This window comes from Nyctibius grandis, chromosome 7 (assembly GCF_013368605.1).
Source record: "Nyctibius grandis isolate bNycGra1 chromosome 7, bNycGra1.pri, whole genome shotgun sequence".
NCBI lineage: Eukaryota > Metazoa > Chordata > Aves > Nyctibiiformes > Nyctibiidae > Nyctibius > Nyctibius grandis.
In genome coordinates, this window is record NC_090664.1 from 16,914,190 (window position 1) to 16,940,909 (window position 26,720).

At 39.8% G+C, this 26,720-nt stretch overlaps 2 protein-coding genes across 2 annotated transcripts in view; one reads left to right on the forward strand and one right to left on the reverse strand.

Moving 5' to 3' along the window:
* The first annotated feature begins 895 nt into the window (after positions 1-895).
* SGO1 (shugoshin 1) lies at positions 896-6,312 on the forward strand. Its single transcript, XM_068405163.1, has 9 exons — positions 896-1,140; positions 1,637-1,779; positions 1,860-2,053; positions 2,411-2,515; positions 2,999-3,063; positions 3,222-3,373; positions 3,961-4,818; positions 5,338-5,509; positions 5,735-6,312. The coding sequence occupies exons 2-9, from the start codon at positions 1,644-1,646 to the stop codon at positions 5,874-5,876; spliced, it is 1,824 nt and encodes a 607-aa protein (XP_068261264.1). The 5' UTR covers positions 896-1,140; positions 1,637-1,643; the 3' UTR covers positions 5,877-6,312.
* Positions 6,313-8,095: 1,783 nt separating this feature from the next.
* KAT2B (lysine acetyltransferase 2B) overlaps positions 8,096-26,720 on the reverse strand; it is a 48,813-nt gene continuing 30,188 nt past the window's right edge. The window contains exons 11-18 of the mRNA XM_068404984.1: positions 23,020-23,146; positions 19,699-19,809; positions 17,975-18,118; positions 15,010-15,124; positions 14,222-14,258; positions 13,836-13,899; positions 13,654-13,738; positions 8,096-10,088 (exon numbers count right to left, since the gene is read on the reverse strand). Coding sequence (XP_068261085.1) covers positions 9,895-10,088; positions 13,654-13,738; positions 13,836-13,899; positions 14,222-14,258; positions 15,010-15,124; positions 17,975-18,118; positions 19,699-19,809; positions 23,020-23,146 — 877 coding nt within the window. The 3' untranslated portion in view covers positions 8,096-9,894. The remainder of the gene's footprint in view (positions 10,089-13,653; positions 13,739-13,835; positions 13,900-14,221; positions 14,259-15,009; positions 15,125-17,974; positions 18,119-19,698; positions 19,810-23,019; positions 23,147-26,720) is intronic.

Below are 26,720 nucleotides of genomic sequence, written 5' to 3' on the forward strand. Positions count from 1 at the left end.
GTATCGCTTAGCTGATTTTTTTTCTTCTCCCATCATAAAGCAGTGTTTAATAAAATTTCAGCACTCCATGTTCAATATGCATAGATACTAGTATATACTGATCAGTTACAGTTGTTACAAAAATGACATAATCAAAGAACTAACGCCCGTGGGGTGGTAGGGAGGTGAACAGTCTCCTCAGGCCTGGCTCTCCCAGGGAGGCTCCCCTCACAGCCAGGACACAAGCCTAACCGCAGCCAGGCTTGTCCTACTCATCAAGGCCTGGCCGCACATGAACCTCCCAGAGCAGCAGCTGCCATCATCTTATCGATAGGATTTTGGAACAGTTTCTTCCATAAAATAAGTGTTTGAAAATAGGTTTAACTCTGCAGCTTTTATAGTATTTTGATTTCAAGCTGTAACAGCAGCAGTTGGGAGTGCTCCAAAAGAAGCGTGGCCCAGGAAGAGTGGGAAAGGCTTATCTTGCTACTGCTGCGACGAGCAATTGCTGTAGGTAAAATATCTACGATTAATGATTTTTATCTCAGAGTTTTGCTCTTTAATAAACAGCTGTTCTACCTCCACATCTTTCTACTGGAGCAGCTGAAGGGGTGCAGGTGAACACAGGACCCGGGGCGAGGGTCCAGCCGGGGCAGCCGCGCCGGCGCCCATAGGCCGCGTCATCCCTGAGCCTGGCTCCGGCCGCAGCTCTGGGGCAGACAGCGGAATCCCGCCGCGGCCGCCGCTGACCCCCGCGAGCCGCCTCCGCCTCATGCGGCGGGCTGGCGTGCGGGGGGCGGAGCCTGCGGTACCGCCCCCCGAGGGGGCGTGGCCAGGCGCGAGGCCCGGATGAGCGCGGCGGCCGCGCTCTGACGCCACGCGCCGAGTCCCACCAATGCGAGGCTGCGGCGGTGTTGTTTAAGCGCCGGGGAGCGGCGCCAACCGTCTGGCCGCGCGCGGGGACGCCCTGCCGCCCCCCGAGGCCGAGCGCGCGCGGCAGTTGTTGCTGTTGTCAGGCAAGCCGCGGCTCTGCAGAGGCGTCCGCCGGGCGAGAGAGAGGCGTCCGCCGCCGGTGGGCCAACGGTGCTGGGCCTCGGGCCTTGGGCCTCGGGCCTCGGGCCTCGTCCTGTGGCTTGGGCAGCGACTGGGAGGCGCCCAACGGTGTGTACGCCTTTCTGAGGAAGTACGGCTGGTCAGTGCGGGGGCGGGGGGGGCAGGCAGGGCTGATCGGTGGGTGGGTGGGTGGCATGAGGTATTTCTTTAGCGTTAGAGGAGCTGGGGGTCCGCTTCTGACGCCTCAGGGACCACCACACCCCCACACACCCCCCCCCCCCACACACACCTACACCCCCCACCCCCCCACCTCGTACCGCCCCGATGCGGGTGTTTAGAGGCCTCGGCCTGGTCTTCGCCGCCGAAACCGTGCGTCTTGCAGTTCAGGCAATCGCAGTACTGACAGTAGCCGTGCTGCAAAGAATGTTTTGAAAGTGGCCGTAGCTGTGTGTCTTTTCATGTTTTTGGGTCTCTTCTATGTGTGTATATGCAACTTAAAAATACCATAAGCTTTACTCTTGTTTCTCTGTTCCTTTTCTGTTGGAATTGGGGAGCATTATGCAGCACCAGCTTAATAATTTATTTGCCCTTTATATTTCTAAAGGTAGAAGATGGCTGAATGCTTGAAAAAGCCCTTCAAAGACACCCTGAATGATATAAAAGAACGAATGAAAGAAAAAAGAAATCAGAAATTGACAGGGCTGGGTAAAAATAGCCAGCTCTCCACTGTAACGTGCAAAAGAGCAAGTAAGATGTTTAAGTATCTTAATAGTTTTCATATTTTTTTTTTTTCAAACCAAGCTGAAATACTCATTGTTCTATTGCAGCCAACAGCTCCATGCGAATAAAGAGCATCCAAGCAAACAACAGAGCTCTAGCTAAGGCTTTGCAAGAAGAAAAGCTCAAACTGAGGGATGCTGAGGATACCATTCTTCATTTAAGGAAAGATTATCAAGATCTGAAGGTTGAGATGTTTGACTTGCAAAGAAATCTTAGGTTCAAGGAAGCACAAGGTCTTGAGGTATTTTTAATAACAACTTTATGATTTAGTGAAGCTGAACATCAGAATCTGCACCAGTCCACTGGTATCTTTATGGTCTTAAATGTTTCATAAAAAATTAACTCAATATATAGAACAAGTTTTCTCATATTTTCACCTAGTCTGGTCATTAACTAAATATTTATTTCTGGCTGCTCTTTCTTCTTTAACTAAAATCTACCCTCTGTGAATTTTATTTTTTTAATCACAGTTGAAGATACCTGACAGGAGTATCTTCAGGATTTAGTCATCTCATAATACCGGTGAGAAGTTATTACACTGATGCTGTTATACTCTAGTGTAAACTAACTGTGTTATTTTCCTTCTTTTGTCCGGTAGAATCGACTGTCAGCTTTGAATAACATAATTTCAAAAGTATCTCAGAATTTACTGAACTCAATTGATCTCCTTGGCCCAGCAAAGAATTTGTGTTCCACGGGTGTAGTAAGTACCTTTTCCTCTTGGGGAACAGGATTTCTATTAATTCTTCCCCTTACTCCTTCCAGCATAGGTGCACACAGTTTTTGAGACTTGAGCCTTAGTTTGGCGGTACAACCTAGTCCTGCAGTTCCCAGTATGACATGGGGTCCCACTGTGGGGGTGTGTAGCAAGTTGATAGTGGGACTGAGGCTCTGCTAAAAGGTGGTAGGGGCACCCTGATTTTCTATGGTTTTGTCTTGTTCCCTGTACCATCCTTGTAGTTCCTTCTCCTGTCCACAATCTGTATGATTGGGCTGGTTATGAATGTGCTGACTTGCAGGGGCTGAGTATGTGAGATCCCACAGCACTTTGTGTTAGCCAGCCAGAAAGAAAGAGTCAAGGGCCTCTTTGCTCCTTCTGTGGGTAACTTGGCTGTTGTGTAAAATTCGTATATGGTGCAAGCTTGTTTCAGCTATTCAGCCACATTAATATTTACTTTGTTGACAGAATCAGAGAGTGCTTTCTTCAGTTCTTGAAAAAAGTTCCAGTGTCGTAGAACGAATACGTTCAGTGTAAGTACCTTTTATTAATACCTATTTATATTTGAAAATTCTGTTACAGTAAGCTTAATTTTCTGACTGGAAAAAGGGAAGAAATCCAATTATGAAGTAGTTCATTGTCATAAAATACATTGCTCTTCAGTAAATACTACCTTTGGTATTTTCTCTAGAGGACCTATACTGTGTGCTGATGGAGATCATCAAGTACTTCCAAGTGGGATGGAGGCTCACAGTGATAGAAATGAGCTGGCTCGTTCTTTGTCAGAGATCTGTGAGGAATCTGACAGTGCCACTTCCTTAATCCAAATAGTTCCAGACAAAGGTAACTAAATGGAAGTATCAGACACTGGTCTATTCTGAATCAGGAAAAGAATGTGTGAGTGTAAGTTTAAAATGTAATTACTGCTTTTGAAGTAACTGTCAAGTAATTTTCCACATATTATCGTAAAGATTAGGTATTAATGTTGGCAACTGGTAAACTTTTTGAATGAAGATGCCTAGCAAAATGGGGGAAGAATTCGAAAATGCTTTGTCTTCTACATACCTGCGATGTAGTTTCATTATCTATCAAACAGTTCAGAAGAGTAAAGTCATCTTTAGTCATGCATTATCATTTATGAAATCAACAATTGTTAACAAAGCAAAATGCTCTGAAAAATTAAATTACCTGTAGATAACCTTACCAAACAGCAGTTTAGAGGAAAATCTTAATGTAGTATGTTTAACTGCTTTCTGTCTGGAAGCTGTATTAAACAGACCTTATCTTGATTGCCAAATACTGGTTTATACAAATCTGAGGAGAAAATTCTAAGAATAGTCTTAATTTTTGACAGGTTCAGAATTTGCACAAAACCCTTCCAGGTTGTTACTGTTTAGCTTTAATATGACTTTTTCTTCTTCAATTACAAGGGCAAACATCTGATTTTCGTCTGGACAGCATAAGGTCAGAGCTGGAAAATGTTATTTCACATGGACAGGAGGATAGGTTTGGTAATGTATTACCAAAAAGTGTGTCCACCGCACGTCGTTATTCAGAGATGAGAAATCACAATGAACTTTGCACTGGTATCTTGGACCGTTTAGAAGCACCTGATTCAAAACAAGAACTTTCTAAACAGGATGAAATTAGACTTGAGGAAAGTCTAGAAAAGTGTGCTGTAGAAAATGTAAATTCAGATATTTCTCAGCTGAATGAAAACAAGTTAGATTCAGAGCTGGTGTTGAGGCGGAGAGATTCTGAAACTGCACAGTTCAACTTGGACAATAATTCTGATCTTAAACAACGTGACTGTAAAAGGAGAGAAGACTCTCAAGTAAGGAAAGAGAAGCATCAGAAGGGAAAACTGGAAGGGCCCAAAAATACTTCCAGACAAAGACCAAAAAAATGTCAGGATAAAGAGACTTCCAAAGAAAAACTGGATTTCTTGGGTGGCTCCAGTGATGCTTATGACTTTGATGTTGAAGAGCGTGTCCATGTTACACCTTTTCGACAAAATAAGGTGAATGACACAGACACTCGTGTGGATGACGAAGACTACTTATCTAAAACTTATACCATTGACTGGAGCGATTTTGAAGAAGATTCAGATGATAGCCTCTACGAACCTTATAAGAATAAATCAAAAAAAAGGAAAAGTTCTGTGGGCAAGAAAGATACATCGGCAGTCCATGCAAGGCCAAAGTCTAAAAGATGTTTGGCACAGCGTGAGCAGAAACTCCATAATGAAAAAGAGACTGAAAGCAATAAATCAAGTGACAAGTCTACTAGTAAGTGCAGAAAGCGTTCTGTATTTGCTTTTGTTTTATTGAAAGATAACATTGTTTAAGGGATTTAGGCTTTTTTATTTTAGCTTTTTTTGATAAAGAGAATAATGTTATAAAAATCATTAGATTCATTCTTATGTCGACCTTTTCTTTCCTCAGCAGAAATTAGAATTAAAGATATATTTTAAGAAATTGGTCAACAATGAATTAATACTGTATTTTAGTTGTGTTTAAAGATGTATTAAAGCTGGGGAAAAAAGAGAATCGGAGTATAAATAGAGAAGTGGAATAACAAATCACACTTTGCCTGGCACTGCTTAGTGTTAATTTATTTTTCCAATTTAAAATACTGAATGTGTTGATCCTCTTTAGGTACTCTTACTTAAGTGGAAAGACAAAGATAATAGTTATTGCTGAGAGCTGTACATCTAGTATGTTCACTAATGTTCTCTTTTAAGCTAGCTTGCCTGAATTGTCTTAAGTGTGCCTGATTTTTTTTTTTTTTTTTTTTTTTTTCCCCAGGGCAGCCTTCTGAGCCATCTCGTGGTCATCTTTGTGATGTTACCAATACTGCTTCATTGCTCCCCAGCACTGGGAATGCACATGTTGTCCCAGAATGTGAAGGACCACAATCTCCAAAACGCAAGCGTAGCTGTACTGTTACTGTGAACTATAAAGAACCAAGTATTGCAGGGTAGGTGTCTTACTTTCCAGTTTGATATAAAGTTCATGATATTCTATCAAGTAGAGGATTTGAGGGGATTAGTTAAATACTGGAAATAAGTTCTTAACAAAACATTCAAAGAGAGGTCTGATGTTAGTAATATGAAACAGTTCATGTGAAATTGAGCTTACTAGCTGAAAGTTAATGTTTTAAGTGAGGTGAGGAACAAAATTTTGCCTTTTTTTTTTTTAACAGGAAACTCAGGAGAGGAGATCCATTTACAGATACAAATTTTCTGAATTCTCCAATTTTCAAGCAGAAAAAAGATGTTAAACACCATCATTTTAAGAAAGAATCTCTATCAAAATACAATGAGAAATTTGTTGGTTGTCGTTGAGATTTCCAGTCATGATAGCCTTGCTTGCTCCACGAAGGAAGGAAATCTTTCATCCAGGAAATTGTTGTACAGTATCTTATAAAAAATATGCAATTATTTCCATGTTCTAATATTAAGGATATAAAATTAAGGGGGTTTGTTTTTAATCCAGTTAATTGTTTTTAATGATATAGAAGACATAAGACTACTTTTATAACTAAGGTGATTCCATTCAGACTCTTGAGAGGAGGCATCCCTTCATCATTGATATGTGAGTATATCAGAAATATCTGACGGAAAAGATGGTGAATGTAATTTTATGATTCGTACCCTGCTTCATTTCACAGTGGTTGGCAAAGGTGAACTTCAGGCACTTAAGATCAAATGGTTTTGGTTTTTTTTAATAACAATGTTTGTACAGATCTTGTCTATGTAATGGTTGTAGTTTCATATTGAAGTTCATAATAAATGCCTTTTAGTGTTCAGAAACAGCTCGGAGTTGGTTGGTGTTCTTTTTTCCTGGTTTCCATAGTTGCTTCAAGGGTAGCAGTGTCAGCTGTGGGCATACTGCAAGCCAGTGTACTCCTTCCCCCATTTTATGCAGCATAAGCTTTGTTTAGAACCAAGATTGCCAGTTGTGATTTGATTATGTAGCTGGAGCTCTCAAAAGTTGCAAATAGGGTTGGTTGGTACTGCTGTGAATGTGAGTTAAACGTAGGAACAAAGCAAATTTTAAGTTAATTATCTGGTTATCTGTGGAGGTTGTGAAGAGTTCTCTGCTTTGGTGGAGTGTGAAGTAAACTATTATGGGACTTCATAATAACTTTGGCACTGCTTTGCAAGTGTCTTTACTGGAGGAAGTTCTGCCAGATATGAACTTGGTACCATTTGGTACCACAACAGGCACTATGCTAGACCACCACCGTTATAAACTGTCCAGCAAGATTTCAAGGTTGCCGAGCCCTCAAACTGGATTTTCTTTGCTTGAGAAACATTTAAGAAGTACTAGTGGATATGTGAATACAAAGAGGAAAGCTACATTCAAATTAATAATGGGAAAGTACAAAAATACAGCTGCTTTATTTGTCTTGCAAGGTTGCCTGTCTCACCTGTCCCACCTCAATAGCTGTAAGATCTCTCCCTTTCTGTAATAAAAATGTGTAGTGTTAATTACTGTTTTACTGGTAACTTCTTACATGACTCTCCCAACAGTAATAACAAAAGCTGCAGCTACTGAGTGTTTGAAAATATTTGTTCACAACACAGCCTTTGGATGTTGGAACAGAAGCTTACCCCTTCCATTGGAACCCTAAAATTCTAGCTCTGGGGGTTACCAATCTTCGTTCTGAAACTCTTCAGTACTATAAGCACTTAAGTAGAATGATTTAACTTCAGGTGCTCTTTTCTTTCAGTAAACAAACCTGTAATAGCTGTTTATCAGGGACAGCAGAGCAGCCCAAGGCAGACATGGTGGGTCTGGGGTTTTTTTGGATTGAGTAAGCTTGAAGAAGTGCTGCACTTCCATCACAACTGCAAGAAGGAGTCTTAAGTCTAGCTCACTTAATCTCAACTGATATTCCTAGAAGCGTCCAGGAAGAAAGGCTGAGCCTCTTTTGGACCACTGTTTGCTACCCTCTGAACAGTACACTTTTAGTCCTGTGTCATACCACATAAATCTTAGCGGATGGGAGCGGGGCGGGGGGGGGGGCGCGGAATAAATCTCTTATACTCTTTGATTGTCTGTCAGGTATTAGACAGGTTTTGTTTATGGTATGCAAAAAAAGTGTAACATCTGAGTAATGTCATGGTGATAGCAGTCATGTAAAAGCTCAACATGGACTGTAGTTTGCTCCTATGTATATTGTGTCTTGCAAAGAAGGGACTCCAGCAGACAAAAAGGAGAAAAACAGCATGAGCATGCTTTGAGATGAGAAATCAACACTTGAACAGCTCAGTCAAAGAATTGTTTGAGACATTGAGGAGAGGGGAGTAACAGCACTGTAGCTCAGTTAGTATGGAGCTCAGAATGCTACTTGGAATGGTCACAGCTTTCCATACTGAATTCTCAGCTTCACACACCATGTTCCCAGTGAACTCTGAGGCTTTTGTGCACATTTTCTAGTCTACCTCGAAGGTGCACTGACTGCACTCTTATAGCTTCACTGTGCTCAGTAGTGAAATGGCTTCAGCGTATATACTTGTAGTGCAAGAACTAATTAATGAAAAGAGACCAAAATAAGTAGGGTTTTGTACATATATAATTTAAAACTATTCTGTACCAGTACAATATATTAATTTTACAAATGTAAAGTTCAGCAGCTGTTAAAGCATTTGCAAAACCACATATCCTACCGTAACTTTATTGCACAGTATCTATGAAAATATTAATTCTTAAATTAGAAAACAAATGTTTCAATATAGAAGAGACAATCTGATTGAAAGACAGTAAGAAAATCTACTATGAAAATAACAAAATTTCACAGGATACCAAGCTTAACAGGTGCATCTGTAGGCCCAATCTACAAAACCGGATTATAGCATCCGGTACTGGCTATTTAAAAAAAAAAATACTCACTGTACCTTTGTTATAGATCCAAATGTAGGTCAGACTAATTTCATACAAAACGCTACGGCAAGTCTAGTGTTAACATTTTGAATACCTTGTGTACCACATTTACTACTTCGAGGTAGCTCCTGACAACTACTTGCTGAATCAACTTGTGATTTAACACTGCACAGGCATTTTGCAGGAATATATTCTTTGACACAGGACTGGGGTTTTTTGCAGTCTTTTAACTACTGAATTTTACCAATGTAACCTCTGTAAATATAAAACACCAAGAATGGAAGTTAAATCTTTTTTTCACAAAAGCAGTTATAAATTAGTTACAAACTCTAATTAGAAAATGTCAAGTGACAACTTTTTGGCCTGTACTGAGCTCCATTAAGAAGTTAGATGTACCTCTTAAATGTAGTGTAAGCAGCAAAATATATATATTTTATATATATAAGTGCTTAATTTAGACATATACTAACATGAGTTGTAAAATGTTAATACGTTCCTTGGTCTAAATAATCACAGTTAATAAGCATTTACAATAAAGCTTGGTAGAAAATCCAGTTTACCACAGAGCCAAGATTGTAAGCTAGAAGCTGTCATATGTTGACTTCTTTTGTGTACGATAGTCTTATCTCTGCTGAATAATCTAAAGAATTTATCAGTGAAGAGGAGTAAATAGGGTGGATCATAAAATGCATCAAAACCTTAGCTCTACTAAGCCAATTGAAGTTGTCTAGTACCTGCCAATCAGATTCTCTGAAGTTATTTTGGGTACTTATGTCCTGCATAAGCCAAGTCAGTATGACATTACACATCTAGCCTGGTAATTTTTTTTTTAAACAGTGGTTATGAGATTACAACTTGCAGGTAAAATATTTATCAAAATCCAAAATGAATAGAAAAACTTGCATCTATCAAAGATTACAGGCAGTCCTTTTTCAGAACTGGCTGCTTCTCTCACAGCTTCTCAACCAGCTGAGTGTTTCTTTTAAAAAATAACATCTTATAAAAAGGTTCTACAAAGAAACAAGTGTTTTAGAACACCCCCCCCAACTGTTGTTTTCCCTTACTGTTCTCTTTTTTTACTGAAAAAAAACCCAAAACTTTATCAAATAGGTACTGCATTAGGTAAGCTATAACATCTATTGTCTAGGAATTTTCTTCATATTCCCAAACATGTGCAATCCCCCCACCTGTTTTGTGGGGTTTCTGAGGCTGTAGCTGATAAACTTATTATGAACAGAGGGTAATGGGCACACAAAAGAAAGTTTCTGTAATTAAATACATTATAAAGCATTTTAATAAAATAATTTTTGTAACTTCAGTATAATACACATTTGCAAAACTAAAAGGGTTTTTAAAAGTGCTAAGTATTAAACAGAAGTGTCGTAAAACCTTGAAGTCCCACAACTCAGATATATAACAGCTTCCCCTGCCCATAAAGTAGGCACACTGTTTGGCTGTAAAAAAAAGACAGTGTCACTTGTCAATTAATCCAGCTTCTTTAATTTTTGTGTAGAAGAATTTCTCCAGTATATTGGCACATTTGTAGTATTCACTCTCGGGGGGGTTGTACTCTCTGCAATTTGTAAAGACTCGCTGCAAGTCTGCCATGAATAATTTCTTAGACACGTAGTACCTATTCTTGAGTCGCTCACTCATTGTTTTGAGATCTGTACAGGAGAAAAATAGATTAACAGCGTTTGATTCAAATACTTTTTGTATGCAATATCCCCTTAGGCTGATTTGCCATTTCACACTAACTGGCATGGCTAGGTTTTGGAATTCCTAATTGCCTTCATCTAAGGTGCAGTCCCTTTTTTAGCTTCAACAGCAACTGAGCCCCTGGAACTAAGCGGTATTTTGCTGTAAGAATGATTTTGTATAGAGTTTATTTTTTCTTTTTTTGAAAGAGTAAAGCATCATTCTTTTGTGTGAGGTGTTGGAGCGAGTCCAGAGGAGGGCGACCAAGCTGGTGAAGGGTCTGGAGGGTCTGACCTACGAGGAACGGCTGAGGGAGCTGGGGTTGTTTAGCCTGGAGAAGAGGAGGCTCAGAGGTGACCTTATTGCAGTCTACAACTACCTGAAGGGAGGTTGTAGTGAAGTGGGAGTCGGCCTCTTCTCCCGGGCAACTAGCGATAGGACAAGAGGACACAGCCTCAAGCTTTGCCAGGGGAGGTTCAGGTTGGACATCAGGAAGAATTTCTTTACAGAAAGGGTTATTAGACATTGGAATGGGCTGCCCAGGGAGGTGGTGGAGTCACCATCTCTGGATGTGTTTAAGACAAGACTGGACATGGCACTTAGTGCCATGGTCTAGTTGACAGGGTGGTGTCAGGGCAACGGTTGGACTCAATGATCCCTGAGGTCTCTTCCAACCTGGTTGATTCTGTAATTCTGTAATTTTCAGTGGGTATTAGGTGTCCCTAACTCTCCTCTAGCCGCTCTCTGAGGCAAAGCTGTTGTCAGCTCTGCTGGAGGAGGCCTTAGGAGTGTATAAGCAAAGAATTCAAACATCACAAAACATGTATGTTAACCTAAAATCCTCACTTCTGTGCAAACACAGCAGAGAAGAGACATCTGTCTATACTAGAAGCAGTACTTGCAGCTTTGAAAAAAGATTAAATTTGTTCCACACTCTACATATATTTTAATTACATCTTTAAAGCTTATAGTTACACACCCCTTTTTAAGAGTCACATGAAAACAGAGCTCTCCTGCTTTCAATGCATCATACAAAACCTTTACTTACAGAGCATTCTTTAAGAAATGTTTTCTTTTATACTAAAATCAATCATCCATAAAATACATAAATCATCCCAGTATTCTCCACACAGTCACTTTCCCAGTAATTCTTATCAGGCACTTCAAAATTTTGTCTACATTACAAGTGTTCTAGGACTGAGTACAGGAATAGAAGTAGTGGGAGGTGTGCTGGATGCCTTGGCTTTTCTCACCTCAGATGCTCTAACAACTATTTTTTTAGCAATGTTTGAGCCAGGCTTCAGCAGCACCTTTGTGAAACTGTAACAGCTGAAATGGAGAAGACTTACTGCCAACAAATATTGCAAGCAAAGCAGAGACCAAAGACCTCCAATGCAAAGGAATTAAACCGTATAACTTAAGATTTAAAAATACAGTTGTGGGTGGTTTTGGTTTGGTTTGGGTTTTGGGGTTGTTTTGTTTTAAGGGAGACTTGACTTGGCAAAACAGAGAAAAACCCTGACAAATTGACAAGAGGGGATTATTTAAGAAAAGTTTGATGGATGCTCTCACATACCTCTTCCAATGATATATAACTTGCCATTCACTAGTGTTGCACAGTATTTCGCAAAAGTAAAGGCTCATTCAGCTCCCATTAAGTCTGAAATTCAGGTGCCTACATCTAAACTAGATATCCATAGTCTAATTATAGTATCCAAGTGAGAAGGCTGTTCAGCTCACCCTAAAGCCAACATTGCCTAGCTAGTCAGTTAAACTGTCCTCCTCTAACTACAGTGAAAGTTTGGCTCCATCTGTCACTCAGCCATACAGCTTTTGTATTGCAGATGAAAAGGAAAAAAAACAAACAGTATTTCTTGAAAATAAGCAGCTGAAAGAGCACTTAAAACAGGGGAAAAAAGCATTTATACATGAGAACTGACCTTACGAGGTAATCAAAAAAACCTACAGCCATACCTCTCAAATGCTATACAATTTAGTCTGTATGCAAATGTCAAGACAAATGTTCTATCTTGTATGTGACGGCATAAGAAAGGACAATGCTGTTTCTTTTTAATTGAAATTATGTCTGAGCGATTTTTTTAATAGTATCAGCATGCTGACAGTGAGAGCAGAAAGAAAGCAGAAATTGATCAGGAATCAAAATGCTGTTTAGTTGTGCTGGGTTCCTTAGCTGAAAAAACCAACACAAAACTAAACCAAAGACCTCAGCTTAATCCTAAAATGAGAGCTCCTGCCCCCACCTCCAATGTAATACATCTGAACGAGGAAAGGACAGACAACATTCCTACTTTGGGTTTGCCAATCCAGGCAGTAAATTATTTGTAACCATTGTTCAGATTAAACAGCCATCTAGGTCTAGCCTCTGCTCAGAAAAGCAGACAGAGAGAAAACTCTGTCATGGGAGGGTGTCAACATTCTTTTTCTCCATACATATACATATACATATACATTTGTGTCAGGGATACAGGAAGCCGGCTGCTGTTTTATAAAGTACACATATATTTGTTATTTGGAAATTATAAAGTTGAATATAAAAAATCATTAAGCCAAACTGGTATACACAGGCTAGAAGCCTATGCAAAGCAACATGAACACTTTCATTCATTGAGAAACTGATTGATAGTAGCCTGCAATGAACTGGTATTTCATTCTCTAATAACATTAAAAGGTACAGAAACTGTAATCCGAAAGATGGAGGTAAGTATTGCATAAACAATGAAGGAGTAGCAGGATTCAGTTTTAAATCTGCTGCAATACAAATCAAAACAAGCGTCATCTGTTTAGAACAGCACTGAATCATCATGGAAATCGTATGACCCAGCAGTCAAAAGCAAAGAAAAACGTTATTAGCAGTTGTGTATTTCCCTTTGCAAGTAATCCTGCATAAACAACAGCTGCATGATTTAAAAATATAAATAAATAAACCACCTTGGACAACTTTAGCAGATCTCAAATACAAAGATAAAAGTTATCTTACAATCAGTTGCATGAAGCATTTTCCTAAACTTAAACTGGAGTAAACTGTTAAGACTTAATCAGAAAAACCCTGGTACTTTTGAAAAGGTTTCCTCTATGTGATGTAGAAAGTTTAAATCCGATTTTCAAAGCAATTCAAATGCTCAGGTGTTCCTGAAAGTTTGCCTTGAGATTTTTTAATATACCAGCAGGATCTGCAATGACCAGTTACCACACACAAGAATATACTCATACAACTCGCATAAACAAGCTCAGTCCTGAAAGTTTCTAGCTGACTGCACTGTTTAAGAGCTTGCTAGGGCTCTCTAGAGCATACTAAGATTTCACATGTATACGCTATAGATGCTTCACAAAGGTCACAAAGCAGTTGTAAATTTCAAACAGCAGCATCGTACTCTTGGCACTTCAGAGCTGCAAGCAATTCAGATGCTACTAACATACCTTTTAACATAAAACAGTCAGATTACAATTTATCTGCTATGTCTCCAGCTATAAAGATTTTTAAACTCTATACTTAAAAAATGTTAATGGCATTACCCATAGGAAACCTTATAACTTCATAATATCCAGGAGCTTCTGTTCTCTTCACAGGTTCCATGAAGGGCCAAGCGCTTTGATGGCTCTTTGGTAAAGAAAAAAGTAGGGTATCTAATATGGAAACTCTATATTGGAAATCATTTAAAAATCTTTACAGAAGGTAAACTAGAACTAGCACTCACCTTCACCTGCTGCAGGATGGTTTTTAATGTGCTGTAAAGTTGATCTGGATCCTTGGGCTCCTTACTTGAAAGAAAATACGAATACAAAAAGATTAGCTTGAATACCTTATCTTCATTCCTATGACGTGCATCTTACCTAAAAGCAACTCCAAAGTTTCAAGCATTTTATGGAAGAAATAAAATTTTTAAAAAAAGCAACCAAAACCCAACACCCCCCCCCCCCTAAAAAAAAAAAAACCCAACCAAACCCTCTTAGGAACTCATCCCTTGCAGATTATTTATCTATCTTCCAATGGATGGAAGGAAATAGCAAATGGTATTGTTTAAAGACTTTTCTCAAAGGAATCTCCAAACTGCTGCATCATTTTACTTTGTGCAGCACTTACCCTCTTTCTTTTCCACTTGGTTTCCAGCCAGTCTCTCCTATAGACCAACAACATGAGAGATTACATGGGAACTACAGTAGGTCACAACATTAACTAAGTTATTGCAACTCTAAAAAGATAAGCCATTTCAGCACTGCTGCAGTAAAATGGGTTTGTTTTAATAAAAGTTACTCCTAATAAATAACACAACCATCTAGCCTACAGCCCCATTCAATTTCCTACATGCCTCTTCCTCCAGACTGCTGAAAAGATTCTGCAATATTCCTACATTAAATACACGGTTTTTCAATAATTCGGTACAGATTTTACCACAAACTCTGCAAAGAATAACGATGTCAAAGTTACCAAATTTGATTCCCTAGGAACAGAGAACAAATTGTAGAAAAGCACAGTTGAAAAAAATCCCCCAAAAGATGATACTTAAATGTTCTGTTTTGTCCTGTAAGTCCATGTTTAGCACAGAACTCATCATTGTATAGGAGTGCAGTGCATAACAGTGGTGCCTGAGGGAAATTGCTGACTACACTGCGATACAAATCAAAGAGGGATCACATAAATAAAATTACAAACATGTACGTAAAAGAGGACCAGCCTGGGATGCCTCAGGGAAGTCTCAAAGACAGCAATTGTAATGGAAACACAACAATCTTCACAGAAATCAAATCAGCAGACCAAAACAATTACATTTTAATCAAAAAGAAATACGTGACTACATTAGTATTTCTAGTCTTGGACCTTTCTTGGGCTGTTCTGCTTCTGTTCTACATGAAAAGACGTTGATTACATACTAATTCCAGGAATGCTTTCTATAGGAATCTGCCGTACTCCATCTTTGAAGCAAGAAAGGCCAGGATAAACTTTTCGTATCTGAGCTTGTTTCCTTTCTATGAGCTTTTTAATGATCTGTAATAAAGCAGCAGAGAAAACAAAAAATAACTGATTTGCTCAAAAGTAACCCAGAGGATTAATGCAAAACTGTGATGAACAGAAACACTCTCGCTTCCTAATGTTATGGTCCTTACAGATCCACTGAAGCTGGTCACAGGGGCGAGCTACCTGGTCGAACACTGATTCTGCAGGTGAGGCTACCAAGTCTCTCAGCTGCCTGTTTAGGCACAAACCTGGAAGAAAAGGAGTCATCACTTGCTGTATTGATCACAAGCTGCACAGCTCCTGGGAGGGTAGCAGCAGAGTTAGGGAAGGAAAATCCCTGGAGGCAGGTTTGGGAACTGGCTCTAATTCTAACATCTGGTGCTGCTGAACTGCTTCAGCACAGCTCGTCAGAAACTTCAAGGCATATATTAAATGCACATATTTCAATGCACGTATATGTTCACATTCCAAAATCTTAGAAAGACCTGTTCACTTTGAAGTCTCCATAGGAGATGAAGGAGTTGCTTAGATATCAGTCAGAGATGCTCTTACTGAAGATTTTGTCTCGAGGAAGTCAGAATGATGCCACTCTGGAACCAATATTCTACTCTGCTTGTAAATGCCAGAAAAGGCTTTCTCAGTTCTGGGGTACATTCTGTTCTATTTTGCAATCTCATTACCTCAATTCTAAGTAATTTTCTTTGGTGCTCTTGACAGACACTTAGATGCTTACCTAAGCTTTGTGTGTCCTGAATATGTCATTTTCAAAATGGCTTACTTCATAACTGGGAGTAAACAAGTGTGCAGCCATTCAGACCACCACAGTTTGAAAGACTGTTTTCTTTGGAAATAATAAAGATAGACGTATTTTTATTTTTAAAGACCTTCACTCCCCCACACATAGTATTTTCTCTCAAAGAAGAGGAAAATTAAAAAACCCAGACTTTCAAGAGAGGTTACAAATGTTAAGAGAAATACAGTATACAACAGTACCATGGCTAGATTCCAGATATTTTCAAACTAATTGTGAAATGTACCTTAAACTCTTCCTATAATTCAGGAACTAGTGGGTCTTCCTGATTAAAACAAGCTGTTCCATCAGTAACACTGATTATTCACAAGTCAGCAGGTCACAAAAAGGGATTTCTTATATTTTTCAGAATGACTGTAAATAAGCTACAGATCAGGCAGTGCAAACTAACAAATGGTGGTCTGTGACTGGTGTTGGGTGATGTGGTCTTAGCAGCCATAGGCATATACTCTAATTCTTTAATCAAAAGCTTAGATCCCATGAAAAGCTTCACTTCTAAAAAGATAGGATTGGAAAAGTTTGATGTCTAGTACTGGCCAATACCAGCAGCAAACCAAATCAGTATATTATCCATACTGTCAACATTCAAAATTCTACTTATGACCAGAAACCATCTTCATTGCTTTTGATTTGAGCAGACAGGTGAACATTCCCCTTAAAGCTGCAGACTGTGAGGGCTATTTCTAAATTTCCTTCAAACAGAGAGAGTATAAAAAGCCTGATCTGTGTTTTGTGTGTCAAACAGGCAATCCTAAGATGCACTTCCAAAGCTGTATATATTTATTTTCAGAGAAGATACAACAGCAATCATAGATCAGTGTGTAACAACAGCTTGCTTTCTAACAGGGGTAGACACGGGATTTCTGGAGGACCAAGGCACTTTATCTCCAAGTGGAGTGTCTCCAGGTGCTTTGGAACAAAACGGACATCCCACCAAATACAACAGTGAAAATGCAAAATAACATATGCTAATAAAGCAGTCCCAGAGCCACAATCTTACAAACCAACTTAGATTTTTGGAAGTGACATGTTGATGTTTTGGACCTAGAACTGTATTACTGCAGTTAAGTGTGCCTGAGATGTAACAGGCTACAAGAGACACGTCCGCTATCTGCCCACCCTGACAACGTCCCATCCCTGGGGGGAAGGCGGCACATATTTAGCAGTGGACTGAGATCTGAAGAGTAACCAACCAAGCAGAAATGAAAGGGAAAAAAATATGATCTATCTTGTATGGATATATGAAAACTGTCCCAATGAGTTAAGAAACCTTGTAGACTAAATGTATAGCACTCAGATATTGTCTTTCTTTCTGCAAACATGGTTCAAATAGTTCTATTGGAATGAAAATGACTGTTCCATAAAGAAGCATTTTAACAAAAAAAAAAGTCATGAGATTTGAGCAACTTTGAAAGAACAAATTATCCTTGTAATTTGTATTACGTTAAAAACCCAGGAAGGTATTTAAACACAACTGGAAACATCTTAATTATTTTGCTCATAAACTACCTTATTATATGGAATATTATTATGGACTAAATAAAGAACATCCCACATAAACTCCAAAGAGGGACAGCCTGGAATTTAAGAGAGCCCACCCTTGATTTGGAAATTAAAACACTGGCAGAAAAAAATAATCCTCTTTCTTTCAAGTAAAATACAGAACATGCAGTACAAATACTCCACTCAAAAATGACCCTAATGAACACTACTGTCATGGGGGGGGGGAGGGGGGGGGGGAGGAAAAAAAAAACGAGAAAGCTGCAGAACAAATCCATCTCACAAGATTTTGCTTAGTTATCATCTATGACAAAATTTAGCTATGAAATACTCCCCAAAATATCAGTACTTTTCAACACTTCTGTTATCATAAAGTTAGTAAGGTAGAATTTAATGCTTCAACTGCAAAATTATGGGGCTGGGACTCGAATGAAAGAATTATTCTAACCAATAAAAGTGTACATTCCACTGTTCTAAGCACCAAAGCAGAGAGCTAACCTGGCACCGACTGGACTGTTTCTAAACATCTGAATAGATTACCATGTTCAGTGTTTCATTTCAGCCTTTACCTCTTTTTGCTTTTTAATGATGACAGAAAATTCCGTGTAGGGGATTCTTGGATTTAATTCACATCCCATTAACGTGGCACCCTCATAATCCTTGATGTAGCCAACATATTTTGCTTTTGGTACTTTAATATCTTTGGAGAAACCCTGAACAAGAAAAAAACACAAGTTGTCATCATGCCATTTTCTTTCTACATTTGTTTTAACTGAAATGCTATGATGATTTAGAAACAAATTCATCATAATGTTAAAATACAGACAATACAATGGAAAGAGTTACAGACCGTGGTTCATAGTGTTGTAAACACCTTCTCAGGGGAGTCACTTCATAAAAGAATAGTTAATTGCTTATGTGTATAGGAAAAGAAGGGAGATAGGGAAGACAGAGATGGAGGAAAAGATTTTTACTGTGGACAAATCTACTGGATTTTTCAAAAAAAACTTCTATTCAAGGATGCCAGTCCTGTAGTCATTAGTCAAGGAAAGTTGCTGTTGAAGTCAAAGAGATGACAGTAATTTTATAGCCAGAAAAAAACAATTTATTTTTTTTTACCTTTGTATTTCAAGTGAAAAAATAAAATAACAAATCCTATTAAAAGTTCCAAAGTTATACTACAGTCTTCATACAGTTCAAAAGTTAATTGAAAAACAAACCCACAAAAGAATTAACCAAGACAATAAAAAGCAGTGTAGGACTCTCTCTTTGGCTGCATTTTATTCTTTTGGTACAGTGGTATCTATGAAACCTCAATAAAAATCAGGAACCCAACCAGGATTTCCGCCTCACAATTTACCATCAAAGGCTTCAGACTTAAATGGAGACTGAGCACCTTCAAACTGGGGAAGGGACATTTCAGACATGAAAAGGGTCTGTCTGCACAGACAGCAGTATCACAAGCCCAGTGTTTATTCATTTTGAATGTATGAAGAGTGAATTCTATCAGGTTTATATACAGAATCATAGAACAGCTGAAGTTCAAAAGGACTTAAGGAGGTCATCTAGCCCCATCCCTGCTCATAGCAGGTTCTCATCAGATCCGGTTGCTCAAGACCATGTCCAGTCTTGAAGACTGCTAAGGACAGAAGTTCCACAACCTCTCTGGGCAACATTTTCCAGTATTTCACCACTCTTAGAACAGGAAGAAAAAGAAAAAAATTTCTTCTATGTAGTTGCAATTTCCCATGATCCAACTTGTGTCCATTCCCTCTAGCCCTATAGCTCTACATCTCTGAGAATAGTCTGACTCCATCTTCGCTCTATCATCTGACCAGACAGTTGACACCTGTTTAATCTATCAAATCTATTTGACCAATTAGACATCACAATCTTTCCTGAACTTGAACCTCAATCAGGAGGAGCTGTGAGCACAGGTCAGGTAAGTTTTAGTCTGACGCAGGTATGTCTGGCCCTTCTTTAGACTTCTTACAGAATCAGTGAAGGAACTGAACGAATGAAGAAGCAGCCAACCCATAGTTGACTGGTTTTTAGACTTGACAAATTATAGGCTATACAATTCATCTATATTCAGATGATTCCATCAAAGTAAAATGCATTATAAGCCAGTATCATTACACAAAACAAACACAGAGCATATTTTGTAGATAAAAAATATACACATAAAATTGCACTATGCATTTTACCCAACTACTTTGTAAGGTCTAGTTGTTTGGTTCATCACTGCGAGATGTTAACTTCTTGCACCAAGTAATTTCTTACATTGACTTACTTGTTTTTTGAAGTAGCCGATAGCATATTCATCTGCATACGTGAGAAAGTTGAGAATGTTGTGTTTGATGTGGTACTCCTTCAGATGGTTCATTAGGTGAGTCCCATAACCCTGTGTGAAACGTATGAGGAAAAAGCCGTTACAAAGCCTTTGGGGACTGCACATATTAGAAACTATGGACCAAGGATTATTACAGACTGTTTTTCAAAATGCAGTCTTTCCTCTAGATCCTGTTTTAAAGATTTTCTCCTAACTCACTTGGTGAGGCATACTCAAGATCAAACTGTTTTCAGCCTTGTAAGGGTATCTTTGTGACCCAACAGGCAACACAAAATATCACAGCTTCTAGTCTCTGATTCACTTTTAATGTAAAAGAGATCAAAACCTAGACTATTTCTAGGGGTAAATCATAGCTCTAAAGCAGTATATTGTCCTGGAAGTTGTAATTCAAGGTGCATACATTATTTTTTTCCTTTTTAAGTTAGATATCAACTATTAATAGTCATATATTTCACCAGTAACAGAAGTACATATATTGTAATAATAGGGCATCCTTTTTTAGGCATATCACTTCAAAACTGCGAAGCAGTAGGAATACTGAAATTACTCCTTCTAGAGGAACTTGTTGAGATGAGATCTCTGTTTTACTGTGTTCTGTGCACCTGTAGCAGAAACAGCCTCTGCCTCAAAGAATGTATAATCTGAACTGATCATAGAGCATAAAAGGGAACAGTGAAACAGTTATTACCGTAATAAGGACCAGAAAATTATTGAGTCCACAATCAAATAAATAGCTATGCCTTCTGACTGCACACAGGAATAATTTCCATTTTCATTTAACCCCACAGTAAACAAAAGGTTCCATTTATTCACATTTCCAAGCAAGCTATAGTCTTCCCCTTCTGCTGTGAGATGAAGAAATGTAAAATAGACAGGAAAGCCCATAATAATGTGCTGTTCCTGCATATTCCAATTTTAACGTCATGGAGAATAACTGGACACTTACAGAAATATACATGGAATGGTTTTGGGTACTCTGTTCCTGAAAACTGGGGAAATTTTTACTTATGTACATAAGCCAGAAAAATAAATTAGACAATACATACTTCTGATTTAATTCACAATTTGATAGCCTCAAACATGGAAATAGCCAGATAAAAGCAAGTTAGGTAAGTGCTGAAGCTCAATAGAAAAAAAATTTAGTAGTGACACATTTTCTTTAAAATCTTACCAGTCTAGGTACAAAATTTGTACGTTAGTCCTTCCTTTCCAGCTAGTGTTTGGAGCATGTGGTATTCAGACCTCATATTCAAAATTAAGACCTCATATGTGTAAAAATAAGTACTTATGAATTTGAGGAAGCTCTTACAGCCGTATGTTCACTTGTTCAAGTGGCACCCATCACGCATAGCATCAAATACAAATAAGTGGTTTGACAGCTGACGACATGTTAAGTGGTACCGCATTGCTCAGAATTCAGAAGCACTCAAGATAATGAAGAGACTTTCTAATTGCAAATTTGAATTCTCAAATTCTTTGACAAAAACTCTGAATGTTTAATGAAAAACGTTTTCCTTAAATGCAAGCTAGCAGTACACGAGCTAGCCAAGCTCCTCACTCCCCTTCTCATCAGCAGGGTGAAAGGAACAGCCTATAAGAGACTGACATTTTATTTACACTGGAAACACTGCAAACACTGCAATTCATTCCAGTAATTCTAAAGCATCTAATCTCTGACAAAAAATGTCAGCTTTGTGTCTGGAAGAAATTCCAGCAATTATGATGACAATTACTTCAAACATTTTCTGCTGACCTATTATTTTTATAACCTTCACAGGATTTATTCATTCTCACAAACACTTGCCAAAGTCTAACAATCCTAAAAGGAAACTAAGCCATGTACTGTAAAATTTAAAATAATTTTGTAACGTGGGATCAAACGATCTCAAAAACAATCCAACTTTTAAATATCACATTTAAAGGAAAACAGTACCCATATTTCTTACTCCAGCCTCAAACTGAATTAAAATAGGAATTTATTTTTCCCCAAAGCAGGCAGTTCACCCATGTGTGAACATTCAGTTTTTCTCAGTTGCCTGCTGGTAGGGGTCACCTTACTCGGATCGGAATGTGGGAAGGCAAGTTTTCAGAAACAGTTAACTGATACAGCAAGGCACCCAGAGGGTAACAGAAGAAATTGTGCGTTATGTGTGTGTGCATATGCAACCTAGGAGGCACTCTGATGGGTCAGATTTATTTGCTCTATCATATTCTGAAAGGTTATTCCTGGAGAATCACAACACACCTTTGGCAGCCTAACTTGTGTAGTGCAGTTGGTTGTTTTAGTAGACTGAAAACACCTTTTATGAATTAGTCAAGCTTAGAATAGACATAACTTAAGCATATTCCATTATTGTTTGCATTTGCTAAAACACTTTGGATACTTCCACGACAGGCCACTCCTAAGTGCAAGGAAATGTTCCTCTCTAACACCAGAGTTGAATGAAATCAAATACAACCCAAGTACTAACAGTTGTCACAGGCTTTCAGTCCCACTGTGTTACCATTCCACACCCAGAGCTCTTCCCTTCAAAACAGGGCACACAATTTCTGCATGTTCAACTGCTACAAACTCTGAATTAACCCACGTCTCGGCTGTAACAGTTTCACCTGAAAAACATAAAGCTACAGCACCATCTAAAGGCAAAATCCTGAATCAAATGGTCATAGATCTATCTGTAGTCCCCCACGAAAGCGGAAGGAATCTGCTCTATATTCTTTCAACACAGCCACTGATTCTCAACACTCAGAGAACATTTTATGAAAGTAACTCAAAAAAGAGTGTATAGAACAGAGTGTGTGCTTATTTTGGGATGCAAAACTATATCTAGTTTTTTGATGTATCTCATTTTGATTGAAGTCATGTAACACCATGGAGTGAATGAACACAAATTACTGTCACACACAAGCAATACTTGTTTCAATCAACCATGAGGTGTTACACTACACAGAGAGGCAACTGCTGGAGACAGTGGAGTGACTAGTCCAAGAATGGGAAACTACTAGCCACTGTTGTTGTGTTGAGAAAGATTTTATTTATTTCATTAATTACACGTAATCGTGCTATTATGCTGATGATTCTAAATCTGCACATTTGTTTAGTTTTTGTGTATTGTGTTCAGAATCACTGTATCTTTCAAAGTCTATTTCTGTTTGGCAACTCAACAATCTATTCAATGTGACTAACAAAATTAGGAGCATATGCAGTAGTGAATGGGACTCAAATACATTTAATAAACTCTAGTAGAGAATTATTTTTACCTTGACTTGCTCATTGGAAGTCACAGCACAGAAAACAATCTCCGTAAATCCTTGGGAGGGGAACATCCGGAAGCAGATACCACCGATAACACGACCATCTTTTATTAACGCAAGGGTCTTGTGTTTCCTGAGTAGACAAAAATAACAGTCACTTTAATTCATGTACATAGTACATAAAGTGCCATTACCTTCCTTTTTTCAGAAACTTGATTCACTTCTTTCCATGATGCTAATGCAATTGTATATGCCTCTGTTAAGTTAGCTGCTCGTATTTACAGAAGAGTTGCTATTTTAACACCATGCTTTGAATTTACCATAAAACTCATCATTCATGCAGCAAGGTCCTGGCCTTGCCAAGTAGTCTTAGATACTAGGGTAATGTCCAATAAATAAGAGTTGTATTGCTTTCATTGAATCTTCTGCTGACAGTTACACCATTGCGCAGTTCCCAGGATGATTTTACCCTGACTAAATTAGAAATTAATGGAGTTACAGGACAGGAAGTCCTTTCTAAGGGATTCCTGTTTCCTTGCATGCACTCTCTATAGCTAAGCTATCGGTTTCAAATGCAGCTGATGAAGCAAGAAATGATAAGTTCTTATTTGTAATCACCCACTTCTATGGAATCAAGACCAGAATAAATATCCATTTCTGCTGCACTTACACTGACTGCCAGGAAAGACATAATGAGGTGTAATCTGAACTCTTGTGTCAAGGATTAAGAATTTTAGTGTAATCCTCAAGGTCTGGAAAGATTTACACTGCACCTGTTCTCTAGATTACTTAATACACGGTATCATATAAATTGTATAAACAATACAGTAAATTTACAGAGGGTATCTTTTCGGGGGGTATAGTCAGTGCCAAAACTGAGCCCCTGCCAAAAAAAGGTAGTCTTAAGAGTAGTTATATTTTATGTGCCACTGTTGAAAGAGATTTTATACATTTTATACATTCTTCTTTTTCTTGTACTTAGTTTGGTGCTTTTTATTTGTGGAATGACAGCAGCAATGTAGTAGCTTGAGCTTTTTTGTTTACTCATGTTCAAGTTGTTAAAGCAACAAGATTCAGTAAGGATGGCCATTTCAGAAATAAGAACAATAAGTAAGGAAGGCGATAAGTAAGGCAACAGCTGAAAGAAATTTGGGAAGAGAACTGTTGGACACCAGTATCTCACACTTAACGTAGGTTTGTCTGTACCCACTACTCAGCACAGGTCGCCAGTGTGCGTCCCTGGAGATTCACGGCAGATGCTGGGGTACTCAGCTGTCCAGGCGATGTGCGTCGCTTCCTTTGGGTCAACTGTTTGCCTCAGGCACATAAAGGAGGGCATTTTCTTGCTGTAGCAATATCAATACCTCTTTCTCAAGCACAGACTGCTGTCCAGACAGACTTCTATACTGAAGAGCACTTAAACTACAAGCAGTTCCCCTCAGCCTACTAGAAGAGTCCCAATAAGAGATATAGGAGAAGGCCATGACTCAACACCACTACTTCAAAATTTTGCTTTGTTTGGTTATGAGAGAACCTGGCTTCTTCAGCCAGTAGCCTCTGCTTGAGATCACAGTGCTGCTAAGGCTCCCAAACTCAGACAAGATCCTGGTGCTGCCTCTCCCTCCCAACCGAGCAGCGCTTACCCTGCCAGAGCAAAGGTAAAAGAGTCTGGACCGGTGCTGGCCCTCACAAGACAAGTGCTGCCCCCCTCTAAAGAACCCAGGAGAAGGCCCCAAGATCAGTCTCCTGTGCCTGGTGACCAAAGTCCTGTCCAACAGTCCCCAGCACTGGGCTGTTTGTGATTCAGGGACAGCACAGACCCAGCAGCAGTAGCATTTGTTGGCACTGAGAGAGTATTCCTGAGGGAACACTAGTGAGCCTAAAAGCAGAGGAAATGGTTCCAGAAATATTTTCGTAACTGCTGCAGCTATAATACTGGGCACAAAGACAGAGGCTGATATCACCAGTGGTGGAGAAGGGCTCTTCCACAAACCAGGCTGCGTAGCTGGCTGTGATCAGCTTAGTCAGAGCTCCTCAAGGTCTCTGCTGACACACAACAGTGGGCCCACAGGCATTCTTCACCATGAAGTGCTGCGGTCAGTACAGCGAACACCTAGGCTATCCTTGGGCGTGGATCGTTCAGAGGCAGAAATTTTGGGAGAACACACTGGTCGAAAGGAAGCAGACTCTGCAGGAAGCACAGAAAAGTGGACACTTCTAAGGAGAACTTCCCTCCATGCTTGAGCAGCTGAGGCACAATTCAGTCAGGACACTAGGGTAAGTGGAGGACCATGTGCAACCTCTGGATGCCGCTACAGCCAATGTGTCTCTTTTCAACTGCCCATGGTGTAGAGCTGCACCCAAAGCAAGACAGGAAACTTGCACCGATAAAGAGAAAAGCAATGTGCTTAGGTGAGGAGCGATTTCTCCCATGCTGACTTAAATGCTGCTGTTCTTCATAAATCCCACAAGTTCTTCTCACTGATAAACTTCAGTCTCTGCTGCCATTTGGTTCACGATCTCCACAGAGGATGGAGCAGCCTGCAAGTTAGTATGGGCCTGCAAACCACTAATAAGCACCATAACTACTTTCTGACTTTCAGTTCCAACATTGGAAAGTACAAGATAGGTAGGAACCTTCCTCGCAGGCCCACGTCCCTGTATTGGGTTTGCCTGTCAAGGTTTTGGTAGCAGAGGGACTACATGGTGTAAGAAGCTGCTAGAAGCTTCCCCTATGTCTGACAGAGCCAATGCCAGCCAACTTCAAGACAGAACCACCGCTGCCCAAGGCTGAGCCCATCAGTGATGTTGGTAGCACCTCTGTGATAACGTATTTAAGAAGGGGAAAAAGTTGCAGCACAACTGGGTAACTGCAGCAGGAGAGAGGAGCGAGAATATATGAGAGAAACAACTCTGCAGACACCAAGATCAGTGAAGAAGGAGGGGGAGGAGGTGCTCCAGGTGCTGGAACAGAGATTCCCCTGCAGCCCATGGTGAAGACCACGGTGAGGCAGGCTGTCCCCCTGCAGCCCATGGAGGTCCACGGTAGAGCAGATGTCCACCTGCAGCCCGTGGAGGACCCCATGCTGGAGCAGGTGGATGCCTGAAGGGGGCTGTGACCCCATGGGAAGACTGCACTGGAGCAGGCTCCTGTCAGGACCTGTGGCCCTGTGGAGAGAGGAGCCCCCACTGGGAGCAGGTTTGCTGGCAGGACTTCTGACCCCACGGGGGACCCACACTGGGGCAGTTCATGAAGGATTGCCCCCTGTGGAAGGGACCCACATTGGAGAAGTTTGTCTCCCATGGGAGGGACCGCACACTGGAGGAGGGGAAGAGTGTGAGGAGCCCTCCCCCTGAGGAGGAAGGACCAGCAGAGACAACGTGTGACAAACTGACCACAACCTCCATTCCCCATCCCCCTGCAACACTCTGGGGGCAAAGGGAGAGAAAATTGGGACTGAAGTTGAGCCCAGGAAGAAGGGGGGGTGGGAAGGTGTTTTAAGATTTAGTATTTATTTTCTCATTATCGTACTCTGATTTGATTGGTAATAAATTAAATTAATTTCCCTAAGTTGAGTCTGTTTTGGCCATGACAGTAATTAGTGAGTGATCTCTCCCTGTCCTTAACTTGACACACGAGCCTTTCGTCATCACAGAGACTTGGTGGGATGCCTCGCATGACTGGAATGTGGTCATGGATGGCTATG